The sequence below is a fragment of the Mustela nigripes genome, chromosome 6 (genome assembly GCF_022355385.1).
Source record: "Mustela nigripes isolate SB6536 chromosome 6, MUSNIG.SB6536, whole genome shotgun sequence".
Classification (NCBI taxonomy): Eukaryota; Metazoa; Chordata; class Mammalia; order Carnivora; family Mustelidae; genus Mustela; species Mustela nigripes.
The window spans coordinates 52,450,005-52,467,468 of NC_081562.1; the positions used below are offsets into that span (position 1 = coordinate 52,450,005).

The 17,464-nt window shown below is 35.4% G+C and overlaps 1 protein-coding gene and 1 long non-coding RNA gene across 3 annotated transcripts in view; both read left to right on the plus strand.

Annotated features, from left to right (window-relative positions):
• Positions 1–7,057, plus strand: part of RIMKLB (ribosomal modification protein rimK like family member B) — an 86,513-nt gene extending 79,456 nt beyond the window's left edge. For both annotated transcript variants that reach the window (XM_059402558.1, XM_059402557.1), the window contains exon 6: positions 4,598–7,057. In XM_059402558.1, coding sequence (XP_059258541.1) covers positions 4,598–5,061 — 464 coding nt within the window. In that variant the 3' untranslated portion in view covers positions 5,062–7,057. The remainder of the gene's footprint in view (positions 1–4,597) is intronic.
• Positions 7,058–11,484: 4,427 nt separating this feature from the next.
• On the plus strand, positions 11,485–16,726 carry LOC132019466 (uncharacterized). Its single transcript, XR_009404788.1, has 2 exons — positions 11,485–12,084; positions 15,816–16,726. It is a non-coding gene; the product is annotated as an uncharacterized LOC132019466 (long non-coding RNA).
• Positions 16,727–17,464: the final 738 nt, after the last annotated feature.

Below are 17,464 nucleotides of genomic sequence, written 5' to 3' on the forward strand. Positions count from 1 at the left end.
TTATCATTGCAGTGTAGTGGACATACTAGTTTCAGGTGTACAACACAGTGATTTGATAATTCTGTAAATTACTTGGTGTTCACCACAATAAGCATAGTAATCACCATATAACATTATTACACTGTTACTGACTATATTCTTCATCTATACCTTTATCTCCATGACCCGTTTATTCATTTATTTATTTTTTATAAAGATATACACATGTTTGCATGGGAGGGCGGGTGAAGAAGAGGAAGGGAGCAAAGAAGAGATCCTAGGGGCAGGGCTCAATCATGAACCCGAAATCTCCTGAGCTGAAACCAGTTAGGTGCTTAAGGACTGTGCCACCCAGGCGCCACCATGACCTCTTTGTTTTATAATTGGAAGTATGTACCTCTTAATCCCCTTCACCTATATTACCCAGCCCCCACCCTCTCCCCTTTGACAGCAGGTTGTTCAGAGGCCTTTTTTTATATGAATATTCTCTTACATTCAATATTTACAGTAAAAGTATACCTCTCAAGTTCTGGTACTGTAGTAAGTTCTTAATGACTATTAACTTCTTTAGGTATTGCTAGGTATTGTTAGTATTCCCATTTTATTTCAGAGATGAGGAAGGCCCAGAACAGTTAAATAACTTGCTTGAGATAACAGATCTAATAATGGTGCAGCCAGAATGCAAATGTACTATTTGGCTCCAGAGTTGTGCTCTTAACAACTCTTTGAATATGTTGATTTCCAAAATTGAAAAAATTACATGGATTACAGATACCATTTAGATTTCCAAGTAAATGACATGAATTTAGCTTTTTTTTTTAAACTGTTAAGCTGTGTGCCTCTGTACTCTTAATGTTTATTAACTATAATATGATCTCAGTTATGTGAAATTATGTAGACACATCTGATGGATAGTTAACTAAATGTTAGATAATTATGGTTAGTACTGGAAATGAGCTTTCAAGCTGTTTTTGCAAAGACTTTTGGTTTTTTCCATAATGAATAGGTTTTGGTTGACTTTAAAACATTTTAGTTTTATACACAGAAATAATTTATAAAATTATTTAAATATCATCCTTTCATCCTCCCCCCTAATTTTCCTTACCTCTTCTACTCCTTTCACCTACTGTATACATCTGTCCCCTTATTGATTTGCACTTATTTTCAGTTTTTTGCCACTGTGAGCATTTACTTTAAATACATATCTTTGTGAATAATGCTTTTACGTACTGGTACTTTTGTGTTGAGGAGTCTTCAAGATTAGTATTGCTGGATCAAAATATTTTAATTGTTTGAGATGTAGTCAGATTAATTTACCAGAAGGCGAGAAGTGTATTTCTATATCTAACATATTAAAATACCCTTTTTTCTTCTCCCCCTCATAAGAACTCTTACTTTTTTTATCCTAAGTTTTTGCCCATTTAATGAAGTTAAATGCTATCTCACTATTATTTTAATTTTTTTAAGATTTATTTTTTATTTATTTATTTGACAGAGAGACAGAGATCACAAGCAGGCAGAGAGGTGGGCAGAGAAAGGAGGAAGCAGGCTCCCCACTGAGCAGAGAGCAGAGAGCTCGATGTGGGGCTTGATCCCAGGACCCTGAGATCATGACCTGAGCTGAAGGCAGAGGCTTAACCCACCCAGGCATAGGTTAATTTAATTTTATTTCCCTGTTAATGATGGGCATATTTTTCATAGCTTCTTGGTAATTTATATGTACTTCTATATGAATTGCTTTTTATCATATTTGTCATCTCTTTTTGTTTAACATTTCCAGTAACCACTAAATGCCTGCTATAGAGCCCTCCTCCTCTAATCTCAGTTGACCAATCCAAAATGCCACATTTCAGTTTTTAAATTCTCCCCCTTTTGAGAACCACTGCTTGAGTACCTCTAGAACAGTGTTAAGTAATGATTTTAAGTATCTAAGTTTCTGATTTTCATTGAGATTGTTTAATGTTTTGCTATTCAGAATATTTAAGTAGCTTCATTCTCCTGGAGTTTTTAAGTAGGAATGACTGTCTAATTTTATCCTATGCCTTTTGGAATCCTTGTATTGATTAGTGTGCTTTCCACCTTTAATTTCTTGATGTGTAATGGATTATGTTGATAAATTTTAAATTTAAAACAGTTTTTGAACTATTCTTGCATTTCTAGAATAAACCTTTAAATAGGTATTAGCATGTTTTAAAATTGGGATTCCTTTAGTATTTTTTTTTTTTTTAAGATTTATTTGTTTGACAGACAGAAATCACAAGGAAGCAGAGAGTCAGGCAGAGAGAGAGGAGGAAGCAGACTCCCTGCTGAGCAGAGAGCCCGATGCTGGGCTCGATCCCAGGACCCTGGGATCATGACCCAAGCCGAAGGCAGAGGCTTTAACCCACTGAGCCACCCAGGCGCCCCTCCTTTAGTATTTTACGAAAATATTTACATCTGTTTTAATTGAAGATTGGTCTCTAATGTTACTTTTTAAAATGTCTTGATCACTTTTGATATCAAGGTTATATAACATTGGTTTTAATCAGTGTATTGGAATTTTCAGTCTTTTCCTAGGGCATTCTACAGGTAAAGTTGACATCGGATTAAAGGATAGCTAAAGACAACTCCACTTTGAACCCATCAGGTCCTGATTCTTTTTGTAGAAGTAGCTCTTCTATCACCTTTTCTGGTCTCTTCTGTAATAGTGATTGGCCTGTTTAATAAAGTTTGCTTCTTCTTGGATCAGTATTGGTGATTTCTCATTTGCTTAGAAATCAGCCATTTTTTAAGGTTTCAGTCTCAATTTCTTTATGAGATGATTGCTTATGTTTACTTGAATCTCTCTTTTGTCTGCAATTCCGTCTTTGATATCATTCATAATTTTGTCAGAGTAGCATTTGGTTTTTTTTCTCCTTTCTATTTTTTCTATTCTAGTTATTCAATCTTTTATTAAAACTCTCTTTTTAGTTTCTTTTTCTAAGAGTACTTAATTTCTTCTTTCTAATTTCAAAATAAAAATTTTGGTATGAAGTGTTTTTACAGATGGTATTTGTTTTCCTTTAATTTAGGGGATCAGTGTTCCAATTTCTAAGTCCTTAACCTTTTGGTTACTTAAGTCATTAATTTCTAATTTCTAATCTTGCGTTATTGTCAGAGAATGTTGCCTGTAAAAAGTGTTTTATAATGTGTTGGGGCATCTCAGTTCCATCGGCTGAGCATCGGATTCTTGATTATGCTCGGTTCCTTATCTCATGGTTGTGAGATCCCTCGGTTCCTAATGTCAGGGTTGTGAGATCCCTCGCTGAGCTGAGCATGGGGCCTCCACAGGATTCTTTCTCTCCCTTTCCATCTGTCCCAACCCCCCACTCACAAGCTCTCTCTTTCTCTTTAAAAAAAAAAAAAAAAGAGTTAAGGTTTTGTTTGTTTTGGGCAAAAACATGATTGATTGTTGTCAATATTTGATAAAGGAAAAATGGGTATATGGATATATACTGTAAGGCTCTTAAGTGAAGCTTGTTTTTGCCTTTGTTCGTTATCTCTTTCCCCATCCCTTTATTTTCAAAAATTTTTTCATTTTGGTATAGGATATAGATAAACTTTGTCTTTTTTTTTTTTTTTTGAAGATTTTATTTATTTATTTGATAGAGAACAAGTAGAGAGGCAGGCAGTGAGGAAGAAGCAGGCTCCCGACTGAGCAGAGAGCCCGATGCGGGGCTCAGTCCCTGGACCCTGAGACCATGACCTGAGCCGAAGGCAGAGGCTTTAACCCACTGAACCACCCAGGCGCCCTGATAAACTTTGTCTTTTATACTGTGGGAAATTTCAGTTTGTTTTAGTGTAATTGCCAATATAATTCATTTTATTCCTTCAGTTCTATAATTCATTTTATTCCTTCAGTTCTATTAAGTTCTCTGGTTTGTAACCTACCATTAATTCCATTTCCAACTCTGATTCCACCCCAGATTGGTCAATCTGGATGCTCATCCGTGGTTTTACATTCCATTAATGGTTGACTTCTCTTTCCCTATGCTTAAATCAGACACGTATTTCTTCCTGTTATTTGAGAATAGTTTTTCTCTGATACTCTCCGTTTTCTCCTCTCCTCTGTCTTCATAAAAATATAAAGTCTTTAAAATACCTTTGCCTCAATTTGTATTGTTTCAAATAAAATAGGTTTCTGTGAAAGTTTAATGCCATCTTCAGAATAGCATATTGAAAAAGTAGGGCGCCTGGGTGGCTCAGTGGGTTAAAGCCTCTGCCTTCAGCTCAGGTCATGATCTAAGGGTCCTGGAATCGAGGCCCGCATCAGGCTCTCTGCTCAGTGGGGAGCCTGCTTCCTCCTCTATCTCTGCCTGCCTCTCTGCCTACTTGAGATCTCTGTCTGTCAAATAAGTAAATAAATAAAAATCTTTAAAAAAAATTAAAAAAATAATAAAAAGTACTAAATTATTTCTTTGATTGAATTGGACAGGGATTCTCTAATGAAGGAAACTTAGGCTTAGGAAGTCACAGTGGTACAGTAAAATGTCATTTGTTATCACTACTGATTCAAAAGACAATTAACATTACAGGCAAGCTTTAGTTTTACTCCAGAAATTTATCATTTTGGTAACTTACCTTGTTTCTTTTTTGCCAGGTGGTGTGGGGATGATGTGCTCCTTGAGTGAACAGGGGAAGCAGCTAGCTATCCAGGTGTCTAATATCCTGGGGATGGATGTGTGTGGCATTGACCTATTGATGAAAGATGACGGCTCCTTCTGTGTCTGCGAGGCCAATGCAAATGTAGGTTTCATCGCCTTTGATAAGGCTTGTAATCTAGATGTAGCTGGTATCATAGCGGACTATGCCGCCTCCCTCCTGCCCTCTGGCCGGCTCACCCGGCGTATGTCCCTGCTCTCCGTGGTGTCCACGGCCAGTGAGACTAGTGAGCCGGAGCTGGGTCCCCCAGCCAGCACTGCTGTCGACAACATGAGCGCAAGTTCCAGCTCTGTTGACAGCGACCCTGAAAGCACCGAGCGAGAGCTGCTCACCAAGCTCCCAGGGGGCCTGTTCAACATGAACCAGCTGATAGCCAATGAGATCAAACTCCTGGTGGAGTGACTCCACCGGTAAATAATTACCAACAACTCCCTTGTAAAACTCATGTTCTTTTTCTTCTTTTTTCTTTCTTTCTTTCTTTTTTTTTTTTTTAACCAACTTGCAATGCTGTTCATGGAAGGTACTCAGGAAGATGAGAGAAAATTTAGTAGAGTTAGTCAGGAGAGAAGCAAGGGGAGCTAGATTAGACCTCTGCTATTAAGATGTTATTGACTTTCATTTACAGATACCACAGGTAGAATGGCGGAAGAGGTGAGACACAGAGAAGTGTCAGGCTTTTATACTTACCCTTTAAAATTACTCAGTGTGTGTGCTCTCACATGAAGGCCATGAAGAACAGTTTTTTTCACGGCCCCTCGCTTTTGCTTTTGTACAATTGCACAGATTTTGGCATAGCGTAACTTCACATTACGTTGCAAAGGTTTGTAATGAGAGAGGAAAAGATCTACCTAAATTATAGGAATTTTTACAAATCTGAAAGTTCTGCCTCTACCATATTAACTAGCAAGTTTATGTTCATAGTTTATGAAGTCTTGAGGCGCTCTTTTACTGGAATTTTATTATTTCTGTTTTTTGGTTTTCCTTTAATTTGGGTGGGAGGGCAACATTGATATAATCCAATAAAGGTTTCTTAATGACAGAATTGGCATTTTCGTATGATGAAAGGGAAATGAACAGTATTGCAATGTGTGGTACACAAAATGACATTTATTCCAATGTAGATAAAATTACACTAGTTTAAAATATGTGCGTTGACTTGTATTTGTTAGTGTTTTAACCTTTTTTGAAAGATATGCTCTGTTAATGTTGCAATTTTTTTTTAATACATGCTAGTCTAACATTCCCTGATCTATGCCTGCATCTTTAACAATGGCCAAAGTGAAGAAAGTGCTACCTTTTTTGTTAACAAGACACTGACTTGAAACATGTGCATTTAAAGCCTTCCTTTTTTTCTTTTGGTGGTTGGGCATTTAAAGTATAAGGACAAGGAAAAATATTTTTGGGGGGCAGATTAAGGGCCTATAAGTTCTTAAGTATAAAGCTGAAGTGATTTTATAATACCAGCATTATATATTTGCATTTTTCACATTTTAGGAGGGAGTATATATATATATATGTGTGTGTGTGTGTGTGTGTGTGCACGCATGCATGTGTATGTATTTTGCTTTTTGTTTACACCAACCAGTCAAAAAAGGATAGATTCTAGAAAATGGAGCATGATGGGGAAACACAGTTTTTACTTTAAATATCAGATAACTTGTTTTAATAGCTACACTGGGTTAGAGGTACTCACTAAAGACATAAAGAGACTAGATGCTTCTTAGGCCTTTTTATGTATATGTATGTTGTTTGGTTTTTTCTTTGGTTCTAGACTGTTCAGTGTATGATTTCTTTAAGGCTACATGCTTTTCTATGCTTCTGGCTGTGCATTTTCTCCTATTATACATAGGTTTTAGGGTGGGGTGGATTGGACGTTTTTGTTTGGGGACTTATTTTACAGTATTAAGTCTCTTATAGCCCAACTCTGAAGCCTTCAGTACTGTCCACTTTTTATATTCCTTTAATTTCTGAATTTATAAAAGCCCCAAATGGCATATAACACGAGCCTTTAAAACATGGGTAAATCTATTTGAATAATGGGTTTGGAAGCTGTGTTAAGAAATGGAGATGCTCCAGAGCTCAACGTAATTTTTTTTAAACAGCAAGTTCCATCTTACTGCAATCCTCTGAAGCTTTTACCCGAGTCCTTTCTTGCCTCTCCAGTGCTTTTTTCCTTCAGATGGACCTTAAACATAATTTCTCGGACACTACTAGAGAGACTTCGAGGCAATAATAAAGATCAGTATTAACCAGCTCTAACAGAGGTTTGATCATGCTTGTACAGTTTTGCCCCCATTTTAAAAAGGAATGTAATAAAATTTGTTTTTTTTCCATAGAATTAAATAATATTAAAGTTGAGTGAAAGGTTGATTGTTGGCAAATAGAATAGTACCTCTAATCTGTGCAGTGTCTCATTTCACCTCAAAAAGATGATAATAAGATTTTCTAATTTATTTTAATATATTCTAATCGCATATAAAAGAGTTTGACTTGCATAGGGTTATTTTGGGCCTTACGTATGTTTATAAGTACCTCTGACTCATTAACAGAAAGAAATACTTGGTACTTCTTTCACTGAATGACCATAGGAGGATGCATATTTGGGATAGAGAAATAAATGAGGGAGAAAGAAGTGCTTAATTAATTCATTTATATGATCGTGTAGAGAGCATCTGGTTGTCACATAAATTATGATACATTAAATACCTACATATATCACATGTATATAGATTTGCAAATTTAAAAACATTAATAGAACACCCTCTCTACTTGATAAAAAGTTCAGGGGTTTGTGTTGGGTGGGATAAGGTATCAGGAAAAATGTAGATAGCCTTTAAAACTATTTTACCACACTAACCATATACGATTATCAGATTATTTCACCTTTAGTTTTATTCACTACTGATCAATGTTTTGTGCATTCACACTATATTAAAACATAGCTTTACCAACCTATTTCTGGATTTGTACACACACGTTAGAATAAAGACGTTAGGAATGATCATCTTAGAGTTTAAAAACGTGAATATCTTCTTGAACTCCCTCAAATTAAGGTAAAGAATATGAACAAATCATTCTGGAAGAACCCAGATGAAACACCTCAGATATTTAAGTGAAAGTTAAATATATTTTCATATTGTTTAATAATTTGTATAATCTTCATTGCTATTATGAGAGGTAAAAATGTATTTATCAATTATGTGTAATTCTTATGCCCAAATCTGAATTATTGTGAAATTGTGTATTGTTAAAATTGTAATTCTTAATTGTATTTTAAAAGTAATTCTGATACTGTTTTTATGTTACCTATGATGAAAACTGGACTACATACACGCGCGCACACACAGACATGCACACATACACGCACGACCTATTCACTTAAGATTTTTAATAGTTTTTTTCTTTTTTTGGTGCCTAATAATTGATTGGTCATTTCTGCTGGCTTTTGCTCCACTGAACTTTGAAATCTTTGTGTATATGCTATCAATAAGAAAATATGCTGGAACGTTAGAAAAAAATCACCAAGAGACTTGTTTTCATCAAGCACTTTATCAGACTTTTAAGAAGGTATCGAAGGCATTGAAAGAATTGACTTTTCAAAATCATCTCTTCTTTTTCTCAAGAAGAAAACAGTGGAAAAACAAATTCTCTTCATTCAGTGAATCCCCAGTTTGGGGTCTGGGGAGCGTAGAGACATTGTGAAATCAAATCTTGTGTTACATTTTTCTCCTGGCTCACTCTTTTTGAGAAGGTTTATGGGCTATATGGCTGGTGAGACACGATCCCCTCCTAAGAAAATGTAGGTGCTCAGACAGGTAACCTCTGCTGCTACTGTTTTTATTTGTTTGTTTGTTTGTTTAATTTCTTTTAAAATTTGTTTTGTTGTACTAGGATATTTTTAAATGTAATATATTGCAGGATTTATAACCAGGTTCACTGCTTTCTTTCTTTCTTTCTTTCTTTTTTTTTTTTTCTCTTTAAAAAAAAAAAAAACACCAAAGTTTCATTTAAGATACATTTAGGCGCCTTTGAAGCTTGGATTTTGGAATGTTTCAGTAGTGGCCAGAAATCTGCTGTTGGAATCTTCTAGTCTTCCAGGTTTAATTTGAAATGTTTTTAGTTTTGTTTTGGATTTTTGTGTGGTATTTTATTTCCTTTATATCAGTGCCCTTTTGCCATGCTGTTTTGGGGTGGCTGCCTAACTCTAGTGAAAATTCTTTCTATATTAACGGAAATTTGGTGTTTTAAATTCCTTAATGTTTTGCATTTTTTAAAATTGTTTTTAAAGAAATATTCTAACTGCTTGCACTGTTACTGTTCTTTGCCAGCCTTTTCAGGAGCCAAAAAAACAAAAACAAACAAACAAAAAAATACCCAGAGAAAAAACTTTCCTTCTTCCCCCTTCCTGATGATGAGTGAGAAGTATTGAGAACTTTCGGGGTCAGTGCCCTTCTAAACTCCCCTTCCCCCAATAATGCAGCTGTATAATGAATGGTAAATGCAGCGGTTTGGATTCAGGCACAGCCCCAGCCTGCTTGCAGGTAATTTGATTCTCCTTTCTTTCCATCGCAAGGCTAACTTTACTTTCTTTTTAAAGTTTTTTCTTTCTTTATGTACTTTAAAAGGCAACCATGGATTTGTAAAAACTCTCGTATAGAAAATAATGCCTAAGTATATCTAACAAATAATTTGATTAAGGAAGAACTTTTGGGGGTAAAGTTTGAATTGGTTGGGATGAACTCAGGACTTTGGGGATTTACTTTAGCCATTTAGATAACTCCATTCCTTGCTTATATGTCTATAATTATTTCAGAGTGTGACTTTTGGCTTTGTTTTTGTTTTGGGTTTGTTTGTTTCTTCCATTGTGCTACTCTGGCTTAAGCTTTTTCAGGGGTTGGTGTTCGGAATACACAGTGAGCTCACAGTATAAAGACATCAATTAGGAGTTGACAGGTATGGAAAACTAGAGTTTTGAAAAGGTAAAATTAGGCTCTAGGTTATATATATGGTAAAAACTCACCATAGTGTTGAGTTGATCTTAGTGCTTCTCTTTCTGTGACATCATTATGAAAGTGAAAAGGAATGATGAGACAAAGATAATAGAAAGCATTTCAGTTATTTTAGGAACAGTGTGATCTCAGGAACTAATCATTTTAGTATTTCTAAGATAATTCTTCTAACAAAGAGGTAGATATGAACAGTTTCAGGTTATCATAGTGGTTCAAATTTTTTAAATTACAGGTTCAAACAGATTGGAGGGCATTTCTGAAGCACAAATCATTAAGTGCATTAACCAAGGCTATAAAATATAAAACAAAGTTAGTGGCAGGAATAGCAATACAACTTGTCCATTTTAATATAGCCTTTCTGTTACTTAATGTAGTATACCTTTCTCTGTCTACACCAGTCCCTTACCCTTTCCTCTTTTCTCCTCCTGTGTTAACCAAAGTTTTAGTTCTAATATGAGTTGTTGCTGTTGGGAAGATAATCTTTTTTTTTTTTTTTCTTTCCTGTTAGGTAGAACTTTAGTGACAGTGATCAGGACCTTTTCAGGATAGACTTCTGCACAATTTTATTCTGTGACTTTAGATATCCTATCTGAAGAGGTTTTAAGTTCACTAGTTAGCTAATAGGATATCATGGCTTGTTATGCATTTTACAGCTGAAGGCATAAAATGAATCATTAACCTGTTTTGTGCTTCAATTCACTCATATAAGATAGGGCCATCTCTCCCCTAAATATCCTAAGACAAAAATATGTATGTGTTGAAGTAAAATTTACTAACAGAGGAATCCCAACTGCCTCCTGAAGGAATTTGTGATATATACTAAAAAGGGCTTGTACCAGAGAACCTTGTTCTCTTACTAAGAATGGCAAGCATTAGAATGTGTGGACTATGTGATTGTGTGGGACTTGGAGAATTTCACAGTCTCCATTCAGCTTCCCCATGAAAGTCACGGACTTGTTAAGAACGGTCTTGCTTTCAGATTTCATCATATTCAAACTTATTAGCTGGGCCTTATATAGTGTATATACCTGGCTGCTACTGTGGGGTTTGGGAACATGAGGGGTGGGGTGAATTGTTGTTGTTTTAGGTTTCAGTCAGACAGACATCACTGTGCCCCAGTTCCCAGAAGCACAGCAGGCCTCTAGGAGCATCCGTGGGAACGGCGCAGTCCTGACATCACCAACTCTCCTGCTCAGGCTCATCCCATATACAGAGGTCAAAGGGTGGGGTTTGAGATCGGGGGAAGGAATGAGAAAGTAGAAACAATGTAACTGCAATGCCACTGTTGACTAGCCTTTGGTGCTTATGTCAGTGTTTGTTTTATTTCTTATGTTGGCAGAACTATTTTGGGGTAAAGGTAGTAGGGGGGGGTGGAACAAAAACAAGCCATTATTATTATTCATTAGTGGATACTGTTCTTTAATAGCTAATAAAGAATAACCTTGAAACCTAAACCTTCAGTGACAAAGGGAATGGGAATAGAAATTAATCTCAGGACTTTAACAAACAGAAAACATTTTATGTTGTGTTAGTTTCCAGTTCTACAATTGCTATTACATTTGTCCCTCTGTCTCCCTTTTTCACCCTGATTTTTTTTGTGTATATATATATAGTTTGAGGAAATGTGCATTTGTGATCAGTCCTTTTAAAAGGACTCAGTGACTTAATCTTGCAAAAGATATACCCAGTGTTTATATGGGCATACAAATGCTACCCTATTTTAAATATAGGTGGCGTATGTGTTCGTGTTTTAATGTATTCAGAGCCATTGAGCAATAAGCAGTCCAGAACATTGAAAACTCATGCAGGTAAAGCACCTAATGCCTTTAGTTTCTAGAATTACTATTAAAAATTCCTTTATTGCTGCATCTTCCACAATTCTTTAATAGTCTCTGAACTTAAAATTTACAGGAGTTGTGGACTCTCTCATTAAAATTTTAAGTTGCTCACTTATACATAAGATTGTAGGGATAGGTGAAAAAGGAAAGTATAACAAAATAAATGGTTCCTTGAGATGGCAACTGCTGAGTATCTACATCTTTCCTCTTAAAAAATTCCCAGCTTAGCATGAATATTGATCATACATTGTTTAATTTTTTGTGATTGGGATTTTTGTTGTTTTGACTTGGGTGGGGAGATCTTGGGGAATCAGTGAGGAAGCTCATACACATGTGAAAATATGAAATGTTAAAGGAATTTTTCCATTTATTCTGAATAGTAAGCAAGAACTTTTTCTATATACCCTTCTGCTGCAGCAGAGAGATAAACTGGTAGGTGGCAGCAGAAGAAGGAATTCTTCAGATTGACGGCTACTGAAAGAATCTACATAGAAGAGATAGAGCATAACATACCAAGTAAAGGAAAGGGGGCAAAAAATGGAAACAGGACTAAAATGTTTGGATTTTGACTCTAAATGGTAAGTTATTTTCTACTAAGAATGTGTTAATCAGTCTACTGGTATATAAGGCATTGTGGTATGAAATCATAAATGGCTTTATAGGTCCTTACCTTAGGATGAATTTGGCCTAACGAAGGTACTATCATTTTTTTTATTTTGGGGGGGAGAAAAAACAAAACAAAAAACTAGCAGTATGTAAAATTAGGGACCTTTCCCCAGTATATTGATATATATGAACGTTTCCAGCTTTATTGAGGTATAATTGACAAGTGTGAGATATATAAAGTATACAACATAATGATTTGATAGATGTATACATTGTAAGAGTATCCCCCCCCAATCAAGTTATTCTTTCACATCTAACATGTGAATCTCAATGATGGCAAAAATTATGCCTCTCACAGTAAGTCAGGTTTTTAAAAATCTGCCAGATAAATGACATATATATTGTTTAACCATTTTGTAGAAAATAAACTGTCTCCTTTTTATTAGCAACACTGGGGAGATAGCAACAAAAGTAGGTAATTTGGAAAACTTATGGGGTGAAAATAATTTTTTCTTTAACTAGTTGTCTTATCTATCTAGTCCCATTTCCTTGTCATTGTGTCTGCTTATCCGTTCTACTCTGTTCACCTTTCTTCATTGCTTTTCTGTCTCTGTGCTTACTTTCTTCCATTTTCTTTTTTTCTTGTTTAAGATTTTATTGATTTATTTGACAGATCACAAGTAGGCAGAGAGGCAGGCAGAGAGAATGGGGGAAGCAGGCTCCCCACTGAGCAGAGAGCCCGATGTAGGGCTTGAGCCCAGAACCCTGGGATCATGACCTGAGCCTAAAACAGAGGCTTAACCCACTGAGCCACCCAGGCGCCCCTCTCTTGCATTTTCTTGATTTGTGTTTTTTCTTCCCTATCTGTGTATTCTTCCTCCTCTTGGTCGCCCTGTATGCTTCTTTCATTCATTTCCTCAAGTTAACTTCCCCAGTGTTGACATTTTTCATCTCTGCCTCACTTTTTTTTCTGTATGTGTGTGTCCTCCCCTTCTCATTTGCGTTCTCTGTGTTTATATCTTTCAGGGTAAATAGCTTTATTTTTCTTTGCATCAACAACTACCTTAAGACACTTTAATCAGAGTATCCACATTGTAATTACCTATTTTAGAATTTGGAGAGGCTACATAGAAGAAATGGGGATTTTTTTTTTTTTTTGAAGATTTTATTTATTTATTTAACAGACAAAGATTACAAGTAGGCAGAGAGGCAGGCAGAAAGAGAGGAGGAAGCAGGCTCCCTGCTGAGCAGAGAGCCCAGTGCGGGGCTCCATCCCAGGACCCTGGAATCATGACCTGAGCCGAAGGCAGAGGCTTTAACCCACTGAGCCACCCAGGTGCCCTGAAATGGGGATTTTTAAAGTCCCTGGAAAGATTAAATTTCAGAATTGAAATTTATAGTAAGATGCAGATCCATTTACTCATTCAGCCGCGAGTTTATTTTAACTATAGTATCTATTGTTGCTGGAAACAAGCTGTTCTAAGATCAATTGGACAGAAAGAAAAGTCCTGTGGTTCTTAATTTCATCTAGACTTAAGTTCAGATTGATTCTGATTTTTTTCAAGTTTCTAATGAAATCAGGAAAGCAGTTACTAATTTATAGATGTTTACTAGAGAATAAATCTTTTTAGTGAGATATAATCGACATATAAGTTTTAGATGTACAACACAATGATTTAATATTTATATACATTGGGACATGGTCACCATAGTAAGTCTAGGTAACATGCATCACTATATGTAATTACAGAATTCTTTTTTTCTTGTGATGAGGACTTTAAAAATCTACTCTCAGCAACTTTGAAATATGCAGTATGGCATTATGACTTAGGTATTTTATCACTGGAGAGAAAATAAACGTTTAGTCGTTCAGATAAAAGTAATTGAAACAATAAGTCTTTTTTTCTAGGATATACATGTAAACATTTAGAAGTGTTAATTAGCCTCATTAAAGTAGTACATAAATAATTGTTTTCAAGTTTTATAGATGGTAAAAACAGGGTATCCAGAAGAGAAATTATTATTTAAAGAAAAGGAGTCCTGTTTCCTGTTAACATATGTAATAACAGATTGAACTACCGCATACAAGTGCCTGTGATTGAGTTTAGAGGTTTGTTTTGTTTTGTTTTGTTTTTTAAAGATTTTATTTATTTATTTGACAGGCAGAGATTACAAGTAGGCTGAGAGGCAGGCAGAGAGAAAGGAGGAAGCAGGCTCCCTGCTGAGCAGAGAGCACGATGCGGGGCTCGATCCCAGGACCCTGGGATCATGACCTGAGCTGAAGGCAGAGGCTTTAACCCACTGAGCCACCCAGGCGCCCCGAAGTTTAGAGTTTTTAAGCTGGAAAGCTTAGAGGCTATATATTACAATCTTGAATATGCTGGTAAGGAAACTAAGGTTCACAGAAGTTAGTAACTTTCCCAAGGTTATAGAACCACAACAAGGGCCCAAGTCTCCTACCTGCTAATAAAGTGCTCATTGCATTATATATCATGCATTTTTCTAAATCTGTTGTAGTATCTGAAGAAATGAAATGCTCTGTGATGAGAGCTGTGATATACCAATAAAAAGTTACCACTGTTTGTGCTTGTGGTTATCTCCTATGGTGGGGAATCTGTTCAAATAAAGGTTATTAAGGCAAGCTATGGGTGACCATTTTAGGTGGCTTATATGTAAAATTAATGAGCATATCATTTGTAAGGTTTGGTAATGAAAAGGTATCCCTTGTTAAGGTAAGACACAAAGAACCTTCAGGTTCTTTGCAGTTTCAGGTTAAGGAGAAGAGGAATGGATTCCTTAGATCACTATACCATGGATGAATAGTAACATGAAGCTAGAATAACTGATACCATTGTCTAAATATGTAGTATTCTTTCCTTTAAAAAAAAAAAAAGGTATAAAAGGAACTTATCTTCTATTAAGAAATACTTATGGAACACAAAACTATACACCCTAAGTTAATACGGTTGGAATTTCTAAATCTTTTTGGACAGTTTTCTTTCTATTACAAATTTTCATATATAGTTCATATAGAGATGTCAGTGCTTTAGAATTGAAAGAAGATGACCAGCTTGAATTTTAATCTGAAACAAAATTTAATTGTTTATTGTATAACTTACTGAAAATGTAAAGTAGGGAGGCCTAACTGGCTCAGTCCATAGAGCATGTGAATCTTGATGTCAGAGTTGTGAGTTCAAGCTGCACATTGGGCATGGAGCCTACTTAAAATTAAAAAAAAAAAAATTACCTAGGGTAATAGGGTAAGAGCATAACATTTAAATTTCATTTTATTTGTTGAGGTTTTCTACTATAATTTTGTGTTTTATTTTGTGTGAAGTTTTGCAAGAATTATTTTTGCCTCAAGGTTTTCCTCTTGGTACAGTTTTTCTGACTAAAATCACAGTTGTCTATATTAATAGGATTGTTAAGGGATAATATTGCTAATACATCTTTATATGTCAGAAAAACAGACCATGCCTTAGTATACTTAGTATATCTTTTTCAGATGAGATCACAAAGGCAAATGTGGTAATCACACACACACAAAAAAAAACAGTTGTAAATTTTTTTGGTAGTCTAGACAGTTTGTAATATTTTATTGTCACATTAGTTAATTTTCAGTTTTTATTTCTTTTTTCTCATCTTAATTATAAAGACTGTTTAAATCTGATTTAAGTGAGCTGTATGTGTTTTTCCCCTCTAGGTTCTTTTGAAGTAACCAGTGATCCTTTTTGCTTATTACTTCATTCACAGAATGGACGAAGATAGATTTGACTGTATGTTTTTTGAAATGGAGTATAGAAATACCCAGAACAAGGAAGCAGTAGCACTAACCTGTTTGATCGATGTGTTCTCTAAAATAAAAACATCAGAACTGGGAATGAAATAGTATGGAGTGTGATTTGTTCTTTTGGCAGTTATTCCTGCCCACTCCATCTTCTATGAATTCACTTCAGTCCATATGGCTAGACTTGAAGTCTAGCTCCACATGTGTCATTCTCTTTATCCTTTTGTTTTATTTACTTTGCAAACTCCTTTGGTTCTTGACATACTGATTTTTCTGTGATATATTTGGAAATGATTACTTTCTCCTTTTAGTACATAGGCACTAAAATATGTATCATTTTACATGTAAATATGTGCTACATGGATTTACTCCTACCTCTTTCCATTCCCACTTTATATGTCCATGCCAAACAATTGTTTCTGTGTTTTTTTTAATTTCTGAAGAAGTGCAACTTTTTTCTTTTTCACTCTGACAGCTCCCTGACATACACTCATCACAGTATCACTCACTATGTTTTAATCTTCTTTAACTAGAGTCTTTAGAAGATCTGATAACATATGTGTGTATACAGAGGCAGCCCTAATACTTAAGACAAAAAATACTGATATTCTTTGTAGTCAGATATTGATACAAATTCTAATTCCATTATTTACTGGTTACATGGACTTTGGACAAATCACCCTCTTCAAGCTGTAAGGGAGTATTTGTAAAATTGGAATAATTGTACCCACTTTACTAGATTAAAGTATAAGTATAGCTTTGCTATAATACATGTATAGTGCTTAGCACATAGTTGAATAATAAATACTGATCTTTAATTCTGTAAATTTTGGTTATTGATATCTTATTCAAGAGCTGCTGAATCTTTTCATCTCAGAATTAAAGTCCATAAGATTTTCTTTCTTGATTACTCCTTGGTTTTCCTATGTAAGCTCCTTTCATAAGATTTTGTGGTTGGAACACTGTGTGTATGCATGTATGTGTGTGTACACATTTGTGGCATTTCTCCTAGACTGATTATTCCTTATCTCTACACTTCATTGACTGACTAAGGAATTTTATATAAGAAAACTTTTATTTCATATCGTCTCCAGTTATTCCCTGCCAGCTCATAACAATAACTTTTTCTTAATCAGGAGAATTAAACAAGTGAGGAATACGCATACCACGCACCATAAGGAGTAATTTTAGGATAGTCTGACTTGTTTCCCTAAAAATGATTTAATGTGACTTACCAAAGTTGTACCAAATCAAATGGTGGAGAAGCCATAATAAAGGGCAAAAAATGGTAAAAGAAGGGTTAGAATCATACATAGGATTAGGTCTTATACATTTGCTTAGAGGTGTAACAAAATTGGCAAAGAGTGGAATAAGAAAATTACAGGGACACCTGTATGACTTGGTTGGGCAGCCAACTCTTAATTTTTGGCTCAGGTTGTGCTCTCAGGATCGTGAGATTGAGCCCTGCTTGCATGCTCGCTCTCTCTTGTGCTCACAATAAATCTTAATTGCACAAGAGAAGCAGTATGTTCTCTTTTTTTTAAGATTTTACTTTCTTACTTGAC